Source organism: Somniosus microcephalus, chromosome 12 (genome assembly GCF_052327205.1).
Source record: "Somniosus microcephalus isolate GS21.2 chromosome 12, FLI_Smic_1.0, whole genome shotgun sequence".
In the NCBI taxonomy this organism is placed as follows: domain Eukaryota; kingdom Metazoa; phylum Chordata; class Chondrichthyes; order Squaliformes; family Somniosidae; genus Somniosus; species Somniosus microcephalus.
The window spans coordinates 38,220,681-38,239,648 of NC_140998.1; the positions used below are offsets into that span (position 1 = coordinate 38,220,681).

The 18,968-nt window shown below is 45.1% G+C and overlaps 1 protein-coding gene across 1 annotated transcript in view; it reads right to left on the reverse strand.

Annotated features, from left to right (window-relative positions):
• Window positions 1–3,020: 3,020 nt before the first annotated feature.
• The window catches only part of LOC147109122 (phospholipase B1, membrane-associated), a 42,384-nt gene continuing 26,436 nt past the window's right edge, over window positions 3,021–18,968 (reverse strand). The window contains exons 6-10 of the mRNA XM_086002747.1: window positions 15,390–15,471; window positions 11,994–12,098; window positions 9,686–9,781; window positions 5,430–5,501; window positions 3,021–4,107 (exon numbers count right to left, since the gene is read on the reverse strand). Of these exons, the coding sequence (XP_085858873.1) occupies window positions 3,970–4,107; window positions 5,430–5,501; window positions 9,686–9,781; window positions 11,994–12,098; window positions 15,390–15,471 (493 nt within the window). The 3' untranslated portion in view covers window positions 3,021–3,969. The remainder of the gene's footprint in view (window positions 4,108–5,429; window positions 5,502–9,685; window positions 9,782–11,993; window positions 12,099–15,389; window positions 15,472–18,968) is intronic.

An 18,968-nucleotide genomic window follows, 5' to 3' on the forward strand; every position in this document is an offset into this window, starting at 1 on the left:
ACTTAAGGAAGTGGCCCTAGAAATAATAGATGCATTGCTGGTCATCTTCCAAAATTCTATAGACTCTGGAACACTTCCCATGGATTGGAGGGTTGCTAATGTTACCCCACTATTCAAAAAAGGTGGTAGAGAGAAAACGGGAAATTATAGACCGGTAAGCCTGACATCAGTAGTGGAGAAAATCCTAGAGTCCATTATAAAAGATGTAATAGCAGAGCACTTGAAAAACAGTGACAGGATCAGACAAAGTCAACATGGATTTACAAAAGGTAAATCGTGCTTGACTAATCTACTGGAACCTTTTGAGGATGTAACTGGTAAAATAGGTAAGGGAGAACCAGTGGATGTGGTGTATTTGGACTTTCAGAAGGCTTTCGATAAGCTCCCGCATAAGAGATTAGCGTGTAAAGTTAAGGCACATGGGATTGGGAACTGGTTGGCAGACAGGAAGCAAAGAGCTGGAATAAACGGGTCTTTTTTCGAGTGGTAGGCAGTGACTAGTGGAGTACCGCAGGGATTGGTCCTAGGACCCCAGCTATTCACAATATATATTAATGATCTAGACGAGGGAACTAGATGTAATATCTCCAAGTTTGCAGACGACACAAAGCTGGGTGGGTGTGTGTGCTGTGAGGAGGATGTCGAGAAACTCCAGTATGATTTGGACAGGTTGGGTGATTGGGCAGATGCATGTCAGATGCAGTATAATGTGGATAAATGTGAGGTTATCCACTTTGGTGGCAAAAACAGGAAGGCAGATTATTATCTGAATGGCAATAGATTGGGAGAACGGGAAGTGCAACGAGACCTGGGTGTCCTTGTGCACCAGTCGCTGAAAGTAAGCATGCAGGTGCAGCAGGCGGTTAAGAAGGCAAATGGTATGTTGGCCTTCGTAGCGAGAGGGTTCGAGTACAGGAACAAGGATGTCTTGCTGCAGTTGTACAGGGCCTTGGTGAGACCACATCTTGAGTATTGTGTGCCGTTTTGGTCACCTTGTCTGAGGAAGGATGTTCTTGCCATGGAGGGAGTGCAGCGAAGATTCACCAGGCTGATACCTGGGATGGCAGGAATGACGTATGAGGAGAGATTGGGTCAATTGGGCTTATACTCGCTGGAGTTTAGAAGAATGAGAGGGGATCTCATTGAAACTTATAAAATTCTAACAGGACTAGACAGACTAAATGCAGGAAGGATGTTCCCGATGGCTGAGGAGTCCAGAACCAGGGGTCACAGTCTAAGGATAAGGGGTAAGCCATTTAGAACAGAGATGAGAAGGAATTTCTTCACCCAGAGAGTGGTGAACCTGTGGAATTCTCTACCACAGAAGGCAGTTGAGGCCAATTCATTAAATATATTCAAGAAGGAGTTAGATATATTTCTTAAGGCTAAAGGGATCAAGGGATATGGGGAGAAGGCAGGGACCGGGTACTGAGTTTGGATGATCAGCCATGATCGCATTGAATGGTGGAGCAGGCTCGAGGGGCCGAATGGCCTACTCCTGCTCCTACCTTCTATGTTTCTATGTTTCTATGCCCAAAGTGAAGGGTTGATCATGCCCTTGTCCCGACGTTGCCTTTCCTCTTGGAGGTGGATTCCTTCCCTGCCGACTGCAGCCTTTTCTCTTCTTTTACAGGGTTAAATAGTCCTTCTTTATACCCTGGCTGCTGGAAAACCAAACTTCTCCGTAACTTACCATCCTCCCTCTCTCTCTGATGCAGTTTTCTAATGTTCCCGCAGTCTCTCAAGGACTAGCTGGGCAGCTGTCTTCTTCAAACTCGTCCCTTATCTCCGCAAAAGTACATTGTCTCAGTTAGCCTTCTAAGCAGTTAGGTTATTCTTTGTTGTTCTTTCATTTGTTGTTAATACTTTGAACCAACTTATGCTTTTTGAACAATCCAGGGTTTCTTTTTAGTTTCTTTAAAACTGGTATTAAAAGTTTCATCATCCTTCATAGTTATCTGTGCCCTTGACTCTCCACTGGGTAGGCCCATCACACGCTGTTGCTACATTGATTTTGTAGATATCTATCAACATTAATCCTATTCTTGGATTTCTGATTTTCTTACTACCCCATCTTGAGGTGGTTGAATTGCACCTCTGCCAACTATTAAGGAGCCCTTGTTGTACTTCTCTTGCACTCCTGGACAAGGTGCACGAAAGAGAGGATTGTCCAATAAGGAATCCTTCTCTCACCTCTAACCTCTCATTACAACTTTCTTTTCTCTTTCATCCATACTGCTATGGTCATTGCTCCTCTGAAGTTTCCTTTCTTGTGGCTCCTTGTAGCTACAAGTACAGTATGTTCCTCCCACCACACATCCTCACTGTGTTAAAATGAAGACCCATCACACCATCTCTTATTCTAACTCACTCTTTCGCTGCAACTCAAAACCTGAAAACTTGCATCTTTCAGTTTTCTCTTCCTCCTACACACTCCAGGCTTTTAAAATCCAAACTTGCTATCACTTAAACCTCTAACTTTTGGTGTGCCCCCTCTTCTGTTCTGCACTTTTCAACCTTGGTGGCATGGGTCTTGCTTCTTCACCCAGGTTTCCCAATCAAAAAAAGAGTGCACCATTTTCCTGTGTGTGCCCATTGGAGTGGTAATGCTTCATGTCCATCAGGGTCAGAAGTGTCCACTGCCAACCAATTTGCTGAGGTTCTAAAAACACAATCTCCTCTTTAACAATATTTCAACCATTGTGTAAAAGAAACAAAATAAGTGGACTCCTTTCTCCATGTGGCACCACCCAAACCATTTGTATTTCTCATGTTTGGTTGATGACCATATCTAATTTTTTTTTAAATCCTCACTGGCGATGGCATTCATTACTTGTTTATATAAATGGCTGAGTGTGGCCTGCTGTTAGTTAAGTATTTAAATCTAGCACATATCGTCCTGAGCAGATAATAGGCCTCGTCACAGATAATGATTAGATGAAGAGGTTCAAAACACTGAATTCTAGTGGATCTGAGAAGATTAACATGTTTGTTCTTAATTTTGATTAAAAATTAATCAAAAACATGGACTAGTTACTTTTATGATATGTTCCTAAAAATAGTTTTCAATTAATATATTAAAACACAATTTTCTTATCAAAGCATACGGACTAATGTACGCATAGTTTTTGAGTTTGTTAAAATCCAGCCATCATTCTGAAAATTTGTGCCTGAAATACTTCTTGTATTGTCCAGTAGAAAGTTACAAGACAGCTTGGATAATATACACATCACGAATTATTTTTTGCTGTATTAATTACAATATGTTTTGTCCCCTTTGCCCTTGAAAGGTGGTGAGTCCATTGCCATGGGCCCAGAACACCCTCTGATACTACACCCCAAGTAATGATCTTTTCTGTGGTAGACTATTCACCATGATGGGTGCCCAGCCAAGCATTATCCTATCCTTACCCAACATATACTCGTATATTTTCTAACAGTCGTCACTGGGGAGGTTTGCCTAATTCCCCCTACCCCCACCCGAGCTAAGGACACGGAACCCACTTATAGCATCCCTACTGTTGCCATGCCTGGGATCAGTTAGCATAGAACAGGCCAGAGATCAAACTTGGGATATTCCTGGCTGGTATAGCACTGTACCAAACCACATGGTGCATTCATTTCCCAAGCCATTTTATAAGGATATACATTTTTTGATTGTGGCTCCTGGTGCAGAGTCCATGACTTTCCATCCATTCATTTTAATGGATAGGAAATCACGGGCTGCACCCATGATTAATGATTACATTTATTAATACATGCTGAATACGTAGTCAAGTAAAAAATGTATGAGTAGCTCAATATATCCATGTTACTTCTTATAGTATAGTCACAAAGGGGTGAGCAACTTTAAAACATTTATCCTTCACAGTCATACATCTGGGCATTTGCACTCTTTGTAGTTGGGAGCGCCTGTACTCTTGCACCAATTTCCATCTCAAAACACTTTGTAAGCCTGGTTGAAGTAGATCAAAAAAAGTTAACAAACAGCACAAAAGGTAAGGTAAATGCAGAAACATCTATTTGTGACTGCGCAGCAGACACAGTGGTGGATGGTGGAGGCACAGAGGCGACACTGTTCAATCGGGTATAAATGTAAGGGTGTTCCTGCGAAGAGGGCAAGAAGCATTGTTACTAACAGGCATTCAAAAATCATAGATAAAGCCCTGGTTAGATCACATCTGGAGTACTGTGTGATGTAAGAAAACTACTAGGCACTTGGTCTAAGCGTTAAACAAAGCTTTAATCAACTGTTTTTCAACATGGAGATCTAGTTGTGTCCTTTACTAGTTCCTATTAAAGAATGTCCTGAGCAAGCTGGGCCCATTTATACTCTCCCTGGACAGCGCCACCAGCAGGCCACCCAGTATTATTTCATAAGTCATTTCCACATGAACGACAAGATTCATGTCACTGTGTACAGTTCTGGGCACCACAACTTAGAAAGGATATATTGGCCTTGGAAGGAGTGCAGCGCAAATTCACCAGAATGTTACCTCGGCTCCAAGGGTTAAATTACAAGGAGAGATTACATAAACTAGGCTTGCATTCCCTGGAATATAGAAGGTTAAGGAGTTATTTGATTGAGGTTTTTAGGATTTTGAAAGGATTTGATAGGATAGATTGAGAAACTTTTTCCACTGGTGGGGGGAGTCTAGGGCAAGAGGACATAATCAGAGCCAGGCCATTCAGGAGAGAAGTTAGGAAACACTTCTTCATGCAGAGGGCAGTAAAAGTATGGAACTCTCTCCCACAAAAAGTGGTAGATGCTAGCTCAATTAATAATGTTAAATCTGAGATCAGTAGATTTTTACTAGCCAAGGGTATTAAGGGATATGGAGCCGAGACGAGTAAATGGAGTTAGGATGCAGATCAGCCATGATCTCATTGAATGGTGGAACAGGCTCGAGAGGCTGAATGGCCTATGTCTGTTCCTATATTAGTAACTACAAATATATTAAGATGCAAGTTAGGGACTGCATGGTTCAGGGTGTTTTAAAATAAAGCTGTCATGTCCACACTTGATCTGCAGTTACATTTTTACCATGTGTGAACCAAGAAGTTTGGCTTTTTTGTCTTCTTCATGCATCTCTCTTGAAGATTTTCAACAAGTTGATTTTAATGCTATAGGGTTTGTTGAAACAGGATAGAAGGAGCTTTGCCCAGCAGCTGATTGTGTTGTGTTGTACCTGACCTGGGAGTCCTTAATATTGACACGGGGCTGTCAGAAATGGGAATGTGTTCCACTACCCAGCAGTAACATTCTCTTACTTTGATAACCATAAAAAGAAAGCAGCATAAAAAAAAAATCACGAAATATTTCTAAAGCTGTAAAAGATGATATTAATATGCACCGCATAACTCATGCATACCGAGCAACACTACTTTGTTAAATTACTCATCCGAATCTCATAACCTCTCTGTTGTACCTTTGTTGGACAAATGAGCTGCACTGGTTTGGAAACTGAGTAAATTTCCACCTTCTGGCCTTCAGGTTGAAACTAAATCAAGGGGGATAAAAAGAACACAAGTCATTAGCACACCATAATGAAAGACGCATATTCATTTTACATCAGTGTCGTGCAGATAATCAGATGTAGTGGCAGTTTTTAATATTAGTTATACAGTACCTCTGAATTGTTCCGTTCAGTATTTTCTAAGCTGTGCAAGTGCCTAGACGATTCTGTCTGTCCCTGTGCCCAATATTGCACCCCCCACAGCACATGCCCATTAATAGGCTACCACTATTTCATCATATTGGGAGAAGCTTTGCATTGGTGTAGTCACATCATCAATACAATCCAAAATAATATGTTTGTGAGCAACCAGAGCCATTCCGCCCTGACAGTGTCAGTCTTCTGACATTGCATCAATAAAGTCCTCTAAATGTCATAAATGTTGCTTCAATTCATTTTTAAGATACTATTACCTCAAAAAAAATTGTCACTCACTTTGTTCTAGATGAATAAGCATTTATTCTATCCTGTTATTGTTAAGTCTGTGAATTATTTAGTTAATTAAGACACAGACTAATGAGTAACAATAAAAACAGGTCTTTACTGGTTGGAGGTAGGGACTATACTGAATACAAGATTACTGCACAGTGCTTATATACCGGTGTGTTCACCCCCGGTATTACGTCTACAGCAGCCTGAGAAAGTAGTACATCTCTTAAGGTGGAACAGGCTTAAGCTCTCTTAAGGTGGAACAGGTTACATACACAACACTCCTCCCTTCTTAGCTTTATAGTCATACCCCCCATTTAACATAACGTAATAACATATATACATATATAACTTCATGTTTAACGTAACATATCACAGATTCAGTCTCTGCGGAAAACAGTTCACAGATTCAATCTCTGTGGTGTAGTCGGTTCACGTTACTCATTCAATAGTCCTTTCATGGATTTAACAGCTTGAACTTCCGAACTGATTTGGCTCCGTTCGGAGGGACCACGTGTGTGATCTGGTAGAGGTGATAATGGTTCAGATGGGTCATCTTCTGTTTTTACTTTTCCTTTTCTGCTTCTTGGAGACTCTCTGGGCTCCATTGTCAGCTGCCACAGCTGCCAGCTGCATGCGCAGTTCCTCCTTCTCTTCCTCCTGTTTCCGTCGTAGAGCCAGCTTCTCCCGATGTTCCGTAGACTTTTGGTGCTCCTCCGTGATTTCTGCACTTTGGGAGTCGAAGTTACAAGCTGGGCAGGACAGGACATCGTAATATTTGGTGTCGTCCACCAGGTCATGGTAATATTCGGTGTCGTCCTGAGCTAGACCAGTGAGAGGGTCGTCTATTTCCTCCATACCCAGCTGGACGTTAGCCAGCTCTTGTTCCAAATCCAGACATCTTTCCTGAAGAGACTTCTTCATGTGTACCTCTGCATCCAGCTTTTTCTGGGCTTTCAGCAAGTCGTTTACTAGTGACCTCATTTGTGATTTTAATACTTCAACTTCCTTTGGAGATTGATTGATCGGACTATGCAATCCCTCTACCGGAGCAGCTGTTTCAGCGGTCTGTTGTTCTACATTGACGTGAGTCAGCGTACTTTTGGCATCCAATGGCTGCTCTGTTGCAGTCGTTTCAATCTGTGTCGTCACATCAGCCATCTCAATGACTTTTGAGAGCTCCGAACCCTTTTCCTTTGAAGATCGCAGCTCGTGTTCAAGTTTTTCCCATTTCAGAGTCTTGTCCCTCAGCATATGAAGGAGTTGGCTGACCGTTAACTCTTCTGACACCAGATTATGGCACGCACCTTCAGAACCTGAATCAGCTTTGATTCGTTCGGCCTCCTCGCGCAGATGGTTGGTGTGCTCCTGCTCCATTTTCTCCATCAGTTGCTTCTGTTGCCTTTCCAGATTCTCCCACTCTGTAACAAAGAACTTTTTTATTTCATTCATCTCTTGCTCAAAATGGCAAATCATTTGTTCTAATTGCTGTTGTAGTTTGAAATGGAGTTGAGTTCGAGCCCAGTGTCCCTCAAAAATGTGCATATCAGTAGACTTGACAGACTCAGAATTCTCTGTTAAACTATGTTGTTGCTCAGTGGAATTCTGTGCTGAAACTTTGTCTTTTGCACATGGGTTGGTCTTACCATCATCAGTTCTAGAGTCTGGGCTGATTATCTGCACCGAGTTCTCACTCTTTATGGCTTTTAGCGAATGCCAGTCCATATTTATGTTTCTAAACCACTCCCGGCCTAGTAGTGGTGGACCTCCCTCCGGTAGCACATATAAGTCCATTATTTGACTTCCTTCGCCCTTGTTGGCCACTGCAACCTTTATTGTCCCGATGGGGTACACTCTCTGCCCCGTGTAGGTTGTCAATATAATCTCCGTATCCTGTAGGGGAATATGTTGGAATAACCTTCTGTAATCTTTCTTATTCATGACCGACAATGCCGATCCAGTGTCCAATTCCATTTTTACTTGGACTCCTTCTATCTGAAGAGTAACCCAAATTGTCTGGAGGTCTGCACCCTTACCAACGTTGAGTACCCTTAAGCTAGCCAGTTCAATACTGCTTAAGCCAGCCAGTTCATTACTGCTAGCATCTGAATCGGACTCCTGTTCGGCCACCTTGTGTACTTTTGCGTATTTCCCTTGCGGTGACTTCTTGTTGCTGGTCTTCTTCCCTGACCTGCATACTCTAGCTATATGTCCAAGCCTACCACAAGTTCTACATTCTTGGTTTTTAAACCAACATTGGTTCTGATCATGCGTTGTCTTTCCACAACGATAACATTTGCCAGAACTCACACCCAATTTGTGTGCACTGAGCTCCGGTGACCGTAGCTGCATTACTGCCGTGCCTCTCGCTGCGGCTTCGTGTGCTGCTGCCATAGTGACCGCCTTCTCAAGCGTCAGCTCATTCTCCTCGAGCAGTCGCTTTTGTGTATCCTGTTTAAATAAACCACACACAAATTTGTCTCGTAGTGCATCTGTCAGTCCCATTCCAAACTGGCAATATTTCGCTAATTTACACAATTCCAGCAAATATTCAGCATTGCTTTCATGCTGTAGCTGCCTTCTGTCATAAAATTTAAATCGTTCCGCTAGCATCAGCGGCGTGGGGTTTAGATGATCTTTCAGGACAGTAACAATCTCATCGAACGTCTTATCCGCCGGTTCATCTGGTGATAACAGGTGTTTCAATTGCCTGTATGTCTTCGCACCCATTAAATTTAATAATGTTAGTGCTTTATCAGCCTCACGAATTTTATTGGCCTTACAATAATTTTTAACTCGTTCAACATATATGGCCCAATCTTCGATGTCACTATCAAAGTTGCTAATATTCCCGTGTTTAGGCATTGTAGTACTTTATCAGATTTGCAATTTCTCAGATTTTTTTTTTTTTACTGCTATCCAAGATGGCAGCTTCCCGCTCTTGCCGTCGTCCTCCGCCCACAAAATGGCGGTTTTCCCGCGCTTGGCGGTCTTCACCCGTCCCCCGACGCCGTCTCCCTTCAGCCCCGAATGCGGCCCTTATCTCCGCCGCGATCGATGGCCCGCGCTTTTCACCGCGGCTCTCGCGCCTTCAGTGTCTGCCGACGCTGCGCCTTTCAGCCCGAGTGCGGCCCTTATCAGGGATTGCGATTGATGGCCCTTATCTCCCGATCGCGATCGCCCTTGTACCTCCGACTTCCCCCAGCCCTGTCTTTGCAGCCAACGCTGCTCGGCTTACCCACCACCGAGGTTGAAAAAGAAGCTGCAGGATGTCTTCTGTCCTCCAGTTTTCAGTTGCTGATGGAGGCTTCAGGGTCCTAATGCCTGTCGCTTCCAGTGGGGTGGTGCGGTTTGAAACCTCTCTTCAACGTCCTGTCTGTGGACGAAGCCGCCGTGGAATAACTGCCGCAGGGTAAGAACCTGACTCGTCGCCAGTGTTAAGTCTGTGAATTATTTAGTTAATTAAGACACAGACTAATGAGTAACAATAAAAACAGGTCTTTACTGGTTGGAGGTAGGGACTATACTGAATACAAGATTACTGCACAGTGCTTATATACCGGTGTGTTCACCCCCGGTATTACGTCTACAGCAGCCTGAGAAAGTAGTACATCTCTTAAGGTGGAACAGGCTTAAGCTCTCTTAAGGTGGAACAGGTTACATACACAACAGTTATGTAGCACAGCTCTCAAAGCTGGAGGTCCACAGGTAGGGTGCAACATTTAGATGTTCGTTCTTACCATATTGTTCCAAAGTGCTTTCGCCATCTCCTTGTGCCCCTTTATGGTAAAATGGAAGCAGTCTGGACTAAAAAAGGAGTAGTCAATCTCTCCAGCCTGAATAAATAAATAAACAGGAAGAAATAATCCTATCGCACTTTATCGCAAAGTTCCAAAGAGTTTTGTGCAATTAATTACGTTTGGAGTGCAGTGACTGTTACTCAATCAAGTAACATGGAGAAGCTTTGGTGACTGGATTACTTTGCCAGTGGAGGATTGATTACTGAAACAGTAATTTAAAATAAACAACTATTGAAATCTGAATTGCTCAGTTTCTTATGTTAAATTACTGATTTTTTACCTTTGCAACCGAGTCTGGCACAGAAGCATCATGCACGCTGATTTTCCAATGTTGGTTTGAGGTGCACTGTCAGAACAATGCAAGAAGCAATTTTATATTACACCTGATTCCCTAATGTTCTTGACCTAAGAGTTTAATTCTGCCTTTGAGGGGGAAAATGTAGGAAAGATTCTATTCCTGGAAGTCTTCATTATAACCTTGATAAAGTGACATTGTGTACATTATTTACATTGAGTAACTTGAATGCAAGTTTGTAAATGCTTATCTGTCCACTAACACGACGGAGGCTGTCCTCACTGTTCCAACAGAAAATTTACACAGCTTCAAATGTCACCATGGCTGCTCTGTGCAAGCCATGTCATCATATTACCAGCAGGCAATATCTTGCAAAGTACTTTCCCATTCATTATAAGGTAAACAGTTGGATAACAGTTTACAACAGCCAATTCAAGCTGCTTATAATTTTCAATCATTTCTGGATCCCGGAGCTTAAAACAAGTACATCGAAATGAATGGCGGGGGGGGGGATAAAAACATACTGGGAAGATAAACAGTTGTAATCCAAGTACGCTATTGAAAATCACTGCTTGGGGAATGAGCAGCTTGAAATCTAATGTCCTTCAGGGAAGGAAACCTGCCATCCTTACTTGGTCTGGCCTATATGTGACTCCAGTTCCAAACCAATGCGATTGGCTCTTAACTGCCCTCTCAAGCCACGCAATCAGGTCAACTAGGGAAGGGCAATAAATGCCAATTATGCCTACATCCTAAGGATGAATAAAGTAAATATGCATGTTGATGGTTAGCCTATATAATGGTGATGGTACTGAAACCAAAGAGGAATTTATTTTTATTCACCAGAACAGAGATCAATTGTAGTGATAGGAAGAAGAGAAGAATTCACAAGAGGGTAAAAGTGGACAAGAAGCAACTGCACCATTCACAAAATTATTTATTTTCCACTTAATTCTTCCTATTGCAGTGACTTGAATTTCCCATTTTAATTGGTGAAATATCCTGAAAGAGGTACAGGAGAAATGATGTATAAATTTGCTTTAATTTTGGCTTTTATAATAAAATAAAATGAAACCTTATATTAGACATCTTCTGCCTTTCAATTCTTCACATTCACTCTGTGAAATTTATTTAATATGACAAAAATATTAATTGTGGTATTGCTCTCGTGCTGAGGACAAGTCAATTGTGGAGATTTTGAGGCCTCCTGCCTGGGGAAAATGGGGGAAAATGGTGCAGAATGACTTACCCCCCTGTTCCCACCGATGTGGCCACGCTATATTCCCAAGGCCTACTGCTGTGCGGTTGGAGTGCCCACCTAAGTCAGGTGGCAGTCCCTTTAAATATGCAAATCAGGGTCCTATGATGTACACAGCAGCCCGATTGTCACTTTAGGACTCAACTGCACCGAGAACGCTCTGCACAGTTTCAGCTGGCGGTCTGGCCGAAGAGGCGTCCAGAAGGTAAGTTTTTATTTATTTTTGTGGGGCCGGGAGGAGCAGAAGTGCTGCGCTCCACAAAAACAACTTGAACCGCTGGCACACCGGGTCCCCCGCCATAGAATCATACAGCACAGAAGGAGGCCATTCGGCCCGTTGTGCCTTTGTCAACTCTTTGAAAGAGCTATCCAATTAGTCCCACTCCCCTGCTCTTTTCCCACAGCCCAGCAAATGTTAACCTTTTTAAGTATTCATTCAACTCCCTTTTGAAAGTTATCATTGAATCTGCTTCCACCCCCTTGCAGGCAGTGCATTCCAGATCATAACAACTCGCTGCATAAATGTTTTTTTCCCTCATGTCGCCATCCCTGGGTTTAGATTTTTACGGGCCCGGAGACAGGCCTAGCTAGCCGATATTGCAGCACACAATACAATCCAATAACTAATACACAACACTGTTTACAATAAACAATTACTAACTCCATTGAAAAGAACGTGGGATTAAATAATTTACCACATTTAACGGAGGTGTTGCACTTTTCAGGAAGGGTTGAAGTATCACGGTGAAATCTTCTTTTTGGTCAAATCTCCCAGATGCAACCAACTCTTCCAGATTTGTCTGAGGGGAAAATGATTTACCAATTTTCAGTAAAAACACGCATTTGCACAACTGTACAAAACCATAAATCAGTTCCCAGCTCAATGAAATAACAACAGAAAATGCTGGAAAAACTCAGCAGGCCAGGGCAGCATCCGTGGAGAGAGAAACAGAGTTAACGTTTCAGGTCGATGACCTTTCGTCAGAACTGGAAAAAAGCAGGAAATGGAAAGCAGGTGTAGGGGCTGGGAAAAGGGGGGAGGGGATGAAAGAACAAATGGGAAGGTCAGTGATAGGAAAGAAAGCAGGAGAGATTAAGAGGCATTGAGAGACATTAAGAGATATTCAAGGCGAGAGGAGGTGGTAATGGGGCAGGTTAAGGAACAAAGGATGGCTCTAGATGAGGAGTGAATTGCGCTGGCAGAATGAAGGACAACTGCCATGTGGGAGGGAAGAAAAAAAAGAAGAAAATATATATGTGTGATAGGGGCCGAGGTTATGATCTGAAATTGTTGAACTCTATGTTGAGTCCAGAGGGCTGTAGAGTGCCTAATCGAAAGATGAGGTGCTGTTCCTCGAGCTTACGCTGAGCTTCCGTGGAACAGTGCAAGAGGCCGAGGACGGTGAGGTCTCAATGAACCTTTGTTCAAAGCCCAGCCTTGATGACTAATTGATATTGCTACATGTAAACATAAGCAAAACCACTTTAGAAAATACAATGGCCCTGAAATCCTTGGGCGCTGACAATACAATGCTCAGCACCCACATACATTGGGTGCCGGTACCCCTGGTTATGGGTGCTTCAGAGCAACTCCTGGCAACAAAAGTGGTGGCAGAGCTTTCAACCACCTAGCCCCTGCTCTCAAACGGCCTCCCAAGATCCCTTTACCTCAAAGTTCTGCTCCTCTTACTATTGACACTGTAAATAGACTCAGAACATTTGGTACATTAAAGGCACTCTAGGAACGGAAGTTTTTTGGCATATTGTGCCTTTCATATGGCCCTCTCTTCCAACTTTTGTTCCTCGGCCTTGTTTCTTCGGCCTCTGATAGGCCAAACACTCAGAAGGTTCATTCCACCCTAAGCCTTTATGGTTTTCTATAGAATGTATTCATTTGAATTTAGAAGCTTGCGTAGTGATCTAATCGAGGTGTTTAATGTGACAAAGGAATTCTATCGGGTAGATATAGAGGGGGAGAAATTCAGTTGGCTGCACAACCCGTTAGCGCCTTAAGAGGGTGCTAAGTGGGTCGCCAGCCAACTCGCGCCCGGGCACGGCACTGCCCACGCCTCCCGCTAAATTCCGTGGGACGTTAGTGGTGGCGCTAACCGGTAGCGCTGCGCCGCTGCCGATGATGTCATCGGTGTGCGCAGCGCCCCGCTGACACCCCGGCCGCGATATTCGGCAGCGCCTCCTGATTTACCACCGGACGCTATGTCCGACAGGGTCAGGGTGGCGTACCTGCGGCCTGGGAGGCGCAAATTAAAGGCGAGGTGCGGGGCGCCCATTTTTGTTGTTGGCCGCCTGCCAGCACCTGCCTGCGCTCCTGTCCCCAGACTCCTGAACACCACCCCCACCCTCCCCCCCCGCGGAGTGCTGGCTGCGCTCCAAGAGCCTGGCACTTCTCCTCGGTGCCGGGCTCTTTTGCCTGCACTCACGTTCCTCGGGGGCCCAGCTGGGCCCCAGATCGCGCTGCACAAGGCCCCTCCCCTTTAAGAAGGGGAGGAAGGCCTGCAATACTGCAGCGCGACGACGTTGCGCCACGATATTCACTCGCAGCGCCCCAAGAGGGATGCGGGGCACCTCCAGTAGCGCCGCGCTTCCCTTTGGGGCGCAACCACTCAATTTCCGGTGCGAGGGCGCGAATGTTTCCGGGGCACTACTTTTAGCGCCCTGGCGAGGCTGGCGCCCCAAACGGGGCTATGCTCAATTTCTCCCCCAGAGAAACTATTTCCTCTGGTGGGGAAATCCAGAACAAAGAGGCGGGATCTTAAAATCAGAGCGAGGCCAATTAGAAGTGAAATCAGGAGGCATTTTTTCACAAAAAGAACGCTTGCCCCCCCTCCCCGCCAAAAATAAGGCTGCGGAAGCGGACTCATTTGAAATTTTCAAGATTGAGTTTGATAGATTTTTGTCATGTAAAGGGTATCAAATATATGGATCAAAGGAGTTGAGGTACAGATCTGCTATAATCTAATAGAATGGCGGAACAGATTTAAGGGATTGAATGGCCTATTCCTGTTCCTGTAAAAGACAGCCAGTGGCCCTTCAATAGCTACTGGAACCTGACATTCCAGTTGCCAACACCTACGCCACTCTCGGCAGGTCATGTTTTAAGCACCAGGAGAGTCACAAAATATTTAAATGAGCTGACCTCCCAGCCAGAAGCAAGGTCAGCTGAATGGGGCATAGGTGCGCACAGTGCCCGGCCTGTGTGTTGCTTAGTAATGCTGATAAGACGACTTTGGTGGTGAATTGAGCCACCCATTTCATCATCTGAGTTTAACATCTATCGGGACCTGCGTCTAAACAACTCCTGCTGGGTGGGGTTCCTCATAACATTTGGTCCTATTTCCATAATGTTGCTGCGAAATTTAAACGGTTCCAAGGTAAGGGGCCTGCTAACTTACTGGCACAAGGTACGGCCATTCATTCATAGCATTCAAAGCGTTGGCATTGCGGCAACAAGGCTGAAATACGAGATACTAGGAAGGTGAGGACTTGCATTTATATAGCACCTTTCACGACCTCAGGACGCTTTACAGCCAATGAAGTACTTTTGAAGGGTAGTCATCGTTGTAATTTATAAATGATGGTTTTACGCATTCAAACATTGGCGCACGGCAGTGTGCTGCTCAATAAAATGCAATTGTTTTGCGCTGTAATGATTACGAGCTGTGCCCAACATTTCCCTTGGCAGGGGTGTAATTATTACATTTAAACTGCGGAAGAATGCAGCTTTAAGAGGCTGTGTGCTATTTATCACTCGTCTAAGAATGACAACTGAACTTATAATTGAAGATGACGGTGTTGAACTCTCTAGGGATGATGGATTCTCTTAACCATTGTCAATTAAAGCTGTTATGCATGCAGTTATCAGTCAGAAATAATTAATTTCATCATGCATGTGAGTTAAAGAGACCACACACCAGCATTGTGCTGAAACTACAGCTGTTTTTCAATGCTGAAGGCAAAACAAGTTTTTCTAAATGATTACTTTAATAGGCTATTGAAAATCAATATTGCTGTTCTTTGTCATGCACCCTTCAATTGTACTACAGATTAAGCAGTTTATCACTGTAATCACCTACCTGAAACTCTCTATTAATTCTGCGTAATTCCTTTAATTCAGCTGAATCAGGAGTAGGGTTTACTAAACACGGACAAAATTTCCTGCAACAATAATATCACTTTTAGTAGACACTGCAATCAAGCATGAATGATTTAGACATCAACGTACTTGGAAAGATTCCACCTTTCGGGTTGGTTTAATTGACAGCAGTTGTAATGTTCCTCATCATTGCATCAATATTTATACAGTGGTGTCATGACATGGACTTGTTGGGCCGAATGGCCTGTTTCTGTGCGGTAAATACTATGTAATGGCAAATTGAGAATCTTTGATGTGTGGAGATTTCTGCTCCTGGCCTACTCCTGCTTACCTGGCTTCTCCAGCACTGATCCCACTCTGTCACATTGCCCTCATGTCCTTCAGGCATTGTGCAATACCTGCACGTCTCCAGTTCTCCAGCAGAGGGCCGGGAGCCAGAGCAGTCACTTCAATGGCTGTGCAACTGTATTCCAAGCCAGGCTTGTAAGATTGAATTTTGTTGGCTCAATGAGATAGTAAACAGCTGTTCTCAGTACTGCTCCACCAATGCGAGAGCATAGAGTCATAGCACGGTGGCATAGTGGTTAGCACTGTTGCCTCACAGCGCCAGAGACCCGGGTTCGAATCCGGCCTCGGGCGACTGTGTGTGGAGTTTGCACATTCTCCCCGTGTTTGCGTGGGTTTCCTCCGGGTGCTCCGGTTTCCTCCCACAGTCCAAAGATGTGCGGGTTAGGTTGATTGGCTATGATAAATTGACCCTTAGTGTTAGGGGGATTAAATATGTGGGGTTACAGGGATAGGGTGGGATATGTGTTGGTGTAGGGGTTACGGGGATCGGGTGGGATATGTGTCGGTGCAGGCTCAATGGGCCGAAATGGCCTCTATCTGCACTGTGGGGTTTCTGTGTTTCTGTGTGTTACAGCACGGAAGAAGGCCATTCGGCCCATCGAGCCTGTGCCGACTCTCAGCTAGTCCCACTCCCCCGCCCTTTTCCTGTAGCCCTGCAATTTTTTTTTCCTTCAGATACTTATCCAACTCCCTTTTGAAAAATAAAATTGAGTCTGCCTCCACCACCCTTTCAGGCAGTGCATTCCAGATCTTAACCACTCGCTGCGTTAAAAAGCTTTTTCTTATGTCGCCTTTGGTTCTTTTGCCAATCACCTTAAATCTGTGTCCTCTGGTTCTCGACCCTTCTGCCAATGGGAACAGTTTCTCTCTATCTACCCTGCCCAGACCCCTCATAATTTTGAATACCTCTATCAAATCTCCTCACAATTTTCTCTGCTCCAAGGAGAACATCCCCAGCTTCTCCAGTCTATCAATGTAACTGAAGTCCCTCATTCCTGAAATCATGCTTGTAAATCTTTTCTTCACCCTCTCGAAGGCCTTCACATCCTTCCTAAAGTGTGGTGCCCAGAATTGGACACAATACTCCAATTGGGGCCGAGCCAGTGTTTTATACAGGTTCATCATAATTTCCACATTTTTGTACTCTATGGGGACTAAATTCGGTTGATTTGCGCCTCCTGTTAGTGCCCTAATAGGCAGTGGATGTGGTATACATGGATTTCAGTAAGGCCTTCGATAAAGTCCCGCACAGGAGACTGGTCAAGAAGGTAAGAGCCCATGGAATCCAGGGTGCCTTGGCACATTGGATACAAAACTGGCTTAGTGGCAGAAGGCAGAGGGTGATGGTCGAAGGTTGTTTTTGTGACTGGAAACCTGTGGCCAGTGGGGTACCACAGGGATCGGTGCTGGGTCCCTTGCTGTTTGTGGTCTACATTAATGACTTGGATATGAATGTAAAGGGTATGATCAGTAAATTCGCGGATGATACTAAAATTGGTAGGGTGGTAAATAGCGAGGAGGGTAGCCTCAGTCTGCAGAACGATATAGATGGGTTGGTCAGATGGGCGGAACAGTGGCAAATGGAATTTAACCCGGAAAAGTGCGAGGTGATGCACTTTGGGGGGTCTAACAAGGCAAGGGAATACACAATGAATGGTAAGACCCTAGGCAAGACGGAGGGTCAGAGGGATCTGGGTGTGCAGGTACACAGATCCCTGAAGGCGGCGGAACAGGTGGATAAGGTGGTAAAAAAGGCATATGGGATACTTGCCTTCATTAGCCGAGGCATAGAATATAAGAGCAAGGAGGTTATGATGGAGCTGTATAAAACACTGGTTAGGCCACAGCTGGAATACTGTGTGCAGTTCTGGTCGCCACACTACAGGAAAGATGTGATCGCGTTAGAGAGGGTGCAGAGGAGGTTCACCAGGATGTTACCAGGGCTGGAGCGCTTCAGCTATGAAGAGAGACTGGGCAGATTGGGTTTGTTTTCCTTGGAGCAGAGGAGGCTGAGGGGGGACATGATTGAGGTGTACAAAATTGTGAGGGGCATAGATAGGATGGATGCTGAGGAGCTTTTCCCCTTAGTAGAGGGGTCAATAACTAGGGGGCATAGATTCAAGGTAAAGGGAGGGAGGTTTAGAGGGGATTTGAGAAAGAACTTTTTCACCCAGAGGGTGGTTGGAGTCTGGAACTCACTGCCTGAAAGGGTTGTGGAGGCAGAAACCCTCACAACATTTAAGAAGCATTTGGATGAGCATTTGAAATGCCATAGCATACAAGGCTACGGGCCAAATGCTGGAATATGGGATTAGATTAGACAGGGCTTGATGGCCGGCACGGACACGATGGGCCGAAGGGCCTCTATCTGTGCTGTATTACTCTATGACTCTATGACTCTAAATCAACTAGCGCCTGGGCGTGGCGCTGCTAACGCCTCCCGTGAAATTCAGCGGGAGGTTAGCGGTGGCACTAACCGTTAGTGGTGCGTGGTGCTGTGCTGCTGGCAATGATGTCATCGCCATGCGCAACGCCCCGCTCGCACCCCGACTGTAATATTCGGTGGCGCCCCCCAACTTACCGCCAAATGCTATGTCCGCCGGGGTCGGGGGGGCCTACCTGCAACCGGGGCGGCGCCATTTAAAGGGGAGGTGGTGGGTGGCCAGCACCTGCCCCCGCTGCTGTCCCCGGCCCCCATGAAGCCTCCTCGCAGGGTGCCGGCTGTTCTCTGTGAGCCCGGCACTCCCGATCCCTGGTGGCCCAGTTGGGCCCCAGGTCGCATTATGCTAGGCCCCTCCCCTTTAATAAGGGGAGGAAGGTCTGCAGTACCGCGGCACATAGCGCCGCAGTGCCACGCAGCGCCGCAATATTGGTTCGCAGCGCCCCAAGAGGGACGCGGGGCGCTTCCAGTAGCCCCCATCCTCCCTCTCGGAGCGCTACCTGAGAAAATCGCCGTGGGGGCACTAAATTTTTCAGGGCGCTAAAATTAGCGCCCTGGCGAAAGTAGCACCCTATGAAGCACAGGATCCCATAAGCCTTTTTAACTGTTTTCTCAACCTGCCCTGCCACCTTCAACGATTTATGCACACATACCCCCTGGTCTCTCTGTTCGTGCACCCCCTATAGGATTGTACCATTTAGTTTATATGTCCTCTCCTCATTCTTTCTACCAAAATGCATCACTTCACACTTTTCTGTGTTAAATTTCATC